Below are 7,467 nucleotides of genomic sequence, written 5' to 3' on the forward strand. Positions count from 1 at the left end.
TATAACACTTACCAGGAAAACACCTGCACGCTGCGAAATTGCGATACCTTGCCAGCATTTCTACCTAAACTTTTGAGACTCCTTAATCTTTCATCTACCCCGTGCTGAAAGTCTATTAATTTGACAAAGTCAATTGACCAATTCTTAATCAATCATATCTGAATATGTGATCAATCAAAAATTTTAAAAAAATATATCAAAGAAATCAATTAAAACCATGGTTAGAAATCATCAGATGTCCCTTCATTATATGCTTTTAGTCCAAGTAATTCTTCTACAGCGAATTTAATCAAGCTAACCCTTCACTAGATATTATTGAAAAAATACATGGGACCGTGGACGAGCACAGTAGTGTGATCAAGGGGGGGGGGGAAAAAAGGGAAGAGGGATGAGAAGAAAGAAAAAAAAGGATGTTGGAGCTGTCGTTTCTCCACCGACACACACTTCGCCGTTGGGAGGAGGGATGACAGGACAAATTATAGCCAGACAATTCTAGCAACGTTAAATAAGGGCAATGTCAGGTCCTGGAGAAAGCCGCGCGTCTCGCTCAAACATGGTGGTTTTCTCACAAACTTGCGTTCACACACGCTTCCTATTTTTCTTAATTCGGTCCCTTGTTAATTTTTTATTATTTAGTCTCTGTTTTTTTTATAACTATTAAAATTTTTATTTGATTTCTAATTTTTTTATTACTTTTTAGTCGTAAACTTCATCACACCTGAATCCAATAAAATCTTTAATAACTTTAAATTTTATTTTTTTTTTGGATTCGTAGTTCTTTTATACAGCTAAACTTTATTTGACCCAACCCAAATAAAAACCTAGCTAAAACAATAAAAAAGCTAAAAGAAATAGAAAAGACAGTTTACATCTAGCTAAATTGGGTTAGCTCATTATAGTCATGCAATGATCTGACCATATATTTAGCAAGTTAGATTGGATTGGATTGGATTGGCGATAGATAGATTTGATATGGTGTTATTTTTATTTTATTTTATGAACCTTTTTTTTATAAGTTTTTCCTTTTATATTTTATTATTTAACACTTGAACCTAATCGAGTTAAGCAAGGGTTTGAAATAGTAGGGTCCTGATTAGTTTTAAAAAACTAGATTAAACTTTAAATAGAATGACCGGGTTGCGATTAAACCCTTTAATCAAATAGTACACGTTAAGTTTTTTTTGCTTTTGATTCAAGTTTTATTTTGCACTCGCTAAACAAAATGACAGATAATTAAATGAGTATTATGGATAGGATGCGATGTCGCAAGTTTTTTTTTTTTTTCCTGCATCCATCACTTGACATTTACTCTGAGCAGAGAAGCTGTGAGGAAGAAAAGGCCACTCTTTTTGGCATTTTTCTTTCAAGCATATATTTTTTTTATTAATTTTATTCAACATGTTGATCAAGGTTTTTATGTGTATTTCATATTTTTTTATCATCAATTCAAAATTTAACATCATCCAAATATATTTTTATAATTAAATTAATTTTTAATCTGACTGATAGCATAGTATTGATATTCGAAATAGTTTCTCTCTACTATAAGAAAAGAAATGGAAGTCATGTGTTCGTATCTAATTGAATAAGGATTGGTCAACTGAAATGATTAAGTCAAACTAATATTTATTTTTTTTGATGAAGGTGGATAAATAGGTTAAAACTAGCTATATGAGCAGTGCTTTGTTATGGGTTAAATAATAAAGTGATAAAGTTTGTGTTTTTATAATTAAAAACCCTTACATTATTGGTCGGATCAATACAGGATGAAAGAAAACAATTACTTAAGAAGGGTTTGTCACAGGAAATCGCAAGCACTTATATTGGTACTGCATCACAAATTTTCTGCACTTGTGACATAAGAAATCGTTATATAAAGCCATGGGTGAGAGAAAGAGATAATTCTGGCAATTTCAAATCTGTACAAGTTTCTGCATCCTATGAGTTTGCAAATATAATGACATTATTGACATCTGAGTAATGAATGTAATGAATGAGTAGTGAACCATGAAATAAACACCACCTCTAAAAGTAGGCCCCAAAACAGTGTGCAGACACAGAAGAACAGAAGAAAACAAGGAGAGCTCGCGAACTAAATTAGCATGCTGCCATAAGAGAGCGCAAAGAAGCCACTAGCCACCGAGCCTGAGACTTACAACTGCATATGAAATCCCACAATATAGCACATCTTTTTCTGTCTGCCACTTGTATAGGAGGTTGGACATACAGAGCTCATTCCGAGCAGAAATCACGATTGTCCCAGCCCTCTTACAGCTGCGGCAAAAATCTAGAAAGACAAGAGATCAGACTCGTCACAAAACAGCAATTTTATCCCAATTCTAGTGATCAACAGCCTAGCCTATTTACAATAAGCGCTATGTCGTAGAACATATCTAAAATGGAGAATCCTTCCAAACAAATTAGAATATCCTGTCATGCTGATATGAATTGGGAGATGAAGATGTGCATCCGGTGCTTATTTATGGCAGTAACGCCCAACCAAACATAGGATCTCAGCCAGAATTGAACTTGTATTTGGATCAAAGACATCAGATACTGAAATCAGACTTGAAACTGCCCGGATTTTCTTACTATATTAAATTGCAATAAGAGCATGAACTCATCCCTCTCATTCATGGTTGAATCTGGAAAATTACTAAAGCAGGCAACAACAGAACAGAATTAAAAAAAGATCACCACAGATAAGTTGACAAAAACCATTAGTTGAAGCTCCAGGAATCTATTTCAAATCTTCACAGGTTTGACTGTGACTACCGCTTTCGTAGTACTGAATGGGATTGTGTTGCTCTGTCTGGCTCGGAACTGAGGATTCCTCATCAGAACGTCCACATGAGTAGCTCTGTGGCATTTTATCTTCTTCCAATGATTTGCTGTCAAGTTGACCATGCTTGTGGAGTTGGAATAGCAATTTTTCATGGTAATAGTTAGAAGGTTTTAATCTTTCTTGTTGAACTGTGAAGCTGCTGCTCGTGCACCAGCAATTGCTGCACTGAGACTCTCTGACTTCTCCACTCCAGATGCTTCATTTTCAGAGACCTCTTCAGAAATAGAGCCTGGTTTTAAGGAAAAGGGATCTTGAGGATCTGGAAGGGGAAATTTTACTGGCATTGGACCTTCAACACTGACAAGACCTCTAACAGCAGCCTCATATATCTGTGAAACACAGATATGTTAACATATTAAAGCAGAGGTCAATGCATTAACTTTAATGTATATACCTTCTTTTCCAAGTTATAAACACGTTGATAGCCTCGCATCTCAAAAGGAACTAGCAATTTCTGCATCCATTGAGGGAAAATGATCGGCACATTAAGCACACTTTCAAATAAACATTCACAGAATCATACCTTTGGCTGTTCACAAAGCCAGCAAAAATTTGTTTGTCCTTCTAGTCTCACCTGTAGCAGTAAAACTCATCTAGATTAGTCAGCACAATCAACAGAATCATTGATGATTATGTTCAGGGACAAAAGGTCAAAAACAGTTGCCTACCCCTTCAGGTACTGCCTCCCAGCTTGCTAGCTCATCACATCTAACACAGCCAACCACATCAACACACCCTATAATATAAAAAGACATCCTGTTTTGTCAAAATTTTGAACTCAAGAAACAACATAGGAAGCAACAGTCGAACATGCTCACTGGTTCTCACATTTCGAAATCTAAAACTACAGAAAATAAGCTAAGGCCTCAAACTCCAGCTCAGGATAAACATCCGTCATGTTTATTTGTGGAGAACTCTACAGTTTCAGGGAAAAAAATATCTACAAAGCAGGATTAGAAAACTACTATAAATTGTTTTCCGAATTCTCCTGTCCATTTTGGAAAACTAGGCCCTGCTTGGTTCCTTGTTGTTCTATCTCTGTCATTCATTACTTTAAAGATAACCCAATTGAAGGCTTGAAGCCCTTGCATTCTATTTTAGAAATATTAGTTAGTAAACACAGTTCTCTTTAATATTTTATGGAGAAATGATTTTAGAATGAAAAAAAAAAAGAAATTTAGCACAAACCTACAGTATGTCGATATTGAGTAAAGACAGATGATTGATATAAGACAGCAGACTACAATAATATCTGCCCCAGATGGTAATTTGTAAAGATGTTTTGCTTATATGATTTGACAATTAGTTACCATGTGTACCAAGGCTGCTTGTGTTGATCATTCACGAGTGCAAGAGCATTTTCAACAAATCCATGAGGGTGCTGATCATTCCAAGTGTTATGGGTGCATATGGTGTCATGCACAAACATTATTCGTAATAAACCTGGATCAAGTTCTACTTAGGGCCACAAATCCAGCAAGGTGGAAATTAATTCAGTGTGATGCATTTTCAACACTCAAGGCTGGCCAGGATCTCTAGCCATGTGTAGAAATGCCCATGCTAGATACCAATACCCCTGTTGGTGAAAATGGTCATACAGGTTCCTCACTCAAGCATGAGATGGGGACACGAAATGTATGCCTACTGCATGATCTTAAGCAACAGTTGACTAACTTACTACCTTTCTCATTAAAAAGTATAGAGAACCAACAATTCTGAAAACAAACAATGACTCGATGTGGTGTCAATAAATCCAAAACTAATCATTTCATGAATCTACAGAGCTCGTTAAGAGGGAAAGAAAGCATCGAACTAGATGCTAAGACTTTGAGAAGTAAATAGAAATACATGACATCAAAAGCACCGATGCCCAGATACCTAAAAGTCTTGAAACAGGATAATGTTCTGGAAACTTTATGTCAGTGATGCCATTCGCTGCATAAATTTCTCTATAGAAATCTTCCATTGCTTTGATTGTATCTTCCTCCGGAACTTTACTTGCAGCATGAATCCAAAGGCAACCTTCAAAATACAAGTTTTTGTACCCTTAATAACATCTTCAACAAGAAGGGAAAAAAATCATAATGCTGAAATAGATGGAGTGCCTACTGGACTTCCTCCTAAAACATGTCATATAACTGTGGTTGATGAGTCTATAGTTAAGCACAAGGCAATTCCTGGATTTCAACTTTAAATTTGTTTATGATTGTATGCTATGACATGCGGTACAAAAACGTTTCAATTCCAAGAAATCATTCCTTTCCAGCATTGTATTAAATGATTGTATATTAATATCATAGAACCAAATTATCAAACAGTGCCTCGATTGTCCTCTAATTAAACAGTGCAAACTAATTCATTTCCATGACAAAAAAAAAAGGAATCTTAAAGTATTCCTTAACAAAACAATTGATGGGGAGAATGACAAGATCTGCACTAAAGGCAACTACAGCAATGAGAAGGCATCTTGTCGGAGATTGATTTCACTTTTCTCATCGATAACTCTTCTATAGCCCCACATTGACAAGCTTGACCAAACTTCTGAGCTATCTAATAAGACAAATGCATATGTAGATTATGCTACTCAAGCAAATGAAACATGATATTTTCCTCGATGATGTTCAAAAACTACTTCTTCTGTTGTGGAAGTGCGTCGGTGTGGACCCAGGTCACATTCAACTCATGCTAAGAACCACAACCCAATACTATTTCATTTCATGATAAACTAAGATATATTTTTCCATGTTGTCTTTTTTTCTTTTTCTTTTTGTATTCTTGTACATCTTGGAGTTTTCTCTTTTGTAAGATGAAAGCACGATACAAGAAGATATTGCTTCGTTTTCATTTTGTAATTGAAGCATCATTCTGAAAATTGAACCAAAGATGTAGCCAACATCCAACACCATTGAGGCATTCAATTTCCCTTGAACACTAAAATCCTTTCTTTTCAAGTTTGCCATTTGAAATGAAATTCAACCATTCAAGGGTCCATTTTAGACAAAAACAAACCACAACCCAAATAAAATCAAAACAGTGCTTTCAAAGTTGTTATCTTATCAATATTCAGTGACATTCAAACCCTTAAGCAAAAAATATAAAAATTAAATTAAAAACAAACACAACTCCAAACCTTAAGCACAACCTTCTAATAAACAAAAGAATCCCAAGTCCTTCCCTTCTTCTTCCCTACTTTCCTCGTCAAACAAATCACACCAAACTCCAAAGAAACAAACTATCCATTTTTTAAAACACGAAACTTGAACTGGGTACCAATATTTACACTACGAAAGCTCATAACTTTCCTATCAATAACAACACTGCCAATAAAAATACCAAATGGGTTTTCATAATTTGCACGAAATATAAAATCTATGAGTGTAATATTTTTTGTTTTTGTTACCTCTAATAGGAGCAGTCCAGGACCTGCCTTCAATGCGTTTGATACCATAGACCAACAATGACGCCCATGGTTGGTGCATGGTCAAGCACGGGTTCGTGTAGTTCCCAGAGGCCCTTCGTCCTCCACCACCTCTTCGCATCTCTAATGTGCTCTGTTCACCAACTGGGTCGCTTTGGTTTTTTTTTTTTTTTGGGAAAGGGCAGAATCTGAAAGAAAATTTGCAGGTCTTCCAAACGAAACACGTGTTGTGTAATAGACTTTCTGTCACGTGACAATAACACGTGCATGACTTTTTTTTTCTTTTTCTTAACTCTAGAGAGGTGAAAAGTAGGACTGAGAAAAAATCTCAAAAAAAATTTGCAGCTCATTTCCCCTCTCTCTCTCTCTCTCTCTAGCCAATCTCCCGCACACAGAGACCAACTTTCCTTGATTCCTTCCCTCTCTCGCCCATCACCAAATTAAAGTGAAAATCACAACCCAACAAGTCAAAGAACACCATTTTTTTTTTTTTTTTTTTTTTTTTTGATTATCGTGGGTGTCCGGGCCAGCTTGCGCGCACCTCGACTAATCCCACGGGCCCTGAAGTTAACGACCATGTAAGCCTCCAGTGGCCATCATATGAAGAACACCATTTCTTAACCATCTAGGTGGTGGTCTAGTGGTAAGAGCTTGGGACTAAGAGGTTTGCTCCCTCTTAGGTCTCAGGTTCAAACCCTATGGCTGCTCATATGATGGTCACTGGAGGCTTACATGGTCGTTAACTTCAGGGCCCGTGGGATTAGTCGAGGTGCGCGCAAGCTGGCCCGGACACCCACAATAATAAAAAAAAAAAAAAAAAAAAGAACACCATTTCTTCCCTCTCTCTTGCATCGTCGCCCATCAATTCACTACCATTGCCAAATTCTATCTGACATCAGAGTAATCAACATTGTCGTCGCCACCTCTCAATATCCTTGGTAGTTCTCAGCAACCCCCTTTTGTCCTCTCTATCTCTCACAGCATCTTTGTTTTCATGGTTTTTTGGTTCTCTGTTCAGGGTTATTTTCATTTTCATTAAAGTGAAGCAAAAGGAGGAGAAAGAATAGATATTTCAGTGTAAAGATTATTTTTCAAAACAGGATTGTTAAATTCCAGTAACTATTGGCAGCAATTGTGTTGTTATATTAATATGCACTTGTGACATCTTCATATCTACAAAAATTTTATGAGAATTTCATGCTCA

General features: G+C 36.2%; 1 protein-coding gene and 1 long non-coding RNA gene across 2 annotated transcripts; one reads left to right on the plus strand and one right to left on the minus strand.

Moving 5' to 3' along the window:
• Positions 1-2,554: 2,554 nt before the first annotated feature.
• LOC133669458 (uncharacterized) lies at positions 2,555-6,469 on the minus strand. The gene is made up of 6 exons (XM_062089603.1): positions 6,246-6,469; positions 4,724-4,867; positions 3,514-3,581; positions 3,369-3,419; positions 3,240-3,299; positions 2,555-3,174 (listed from the first exon to the last, which is right to left on the minus strand). Exons 1-6 carry the CDS (start codon positions 6,382-6,384, stop codon positions 2,956-2,958), a joined length of 681 nt encoding a protein of 226 aa, XP_061945587.1. The 5' UTR covers positions 6,385-6,469; the 3' UTR covers positions 2,555-2,955.
• Positions 6,470-7,075: 606 nt separating this feature from the next.
• Positions 7,076-7,467, plus strand: LOC133669144 (uncharacterized). Its single transcript, XR_009833846.1, has 2 exons — positions 7,076-7,201; positions 7,282-7,467. It is a non-coding gene; the product is annotated as an uncharacterized LOC133669144 (long non-coding RNA).

Source organism: Populus nigra, chromosome 12 (genome assembly GCF_951802175.1).
Source record: "Populus nigra chromosome 12, ddPopNigr1.1, whole genome shotgun sequence".
Classification (NCBI taxonomy): Eukaryota; Viridiplantae; Streptophyta; class Magnoliopsida; order Malpighiales; family Salicaceae; genus Populus; species Populus nigra.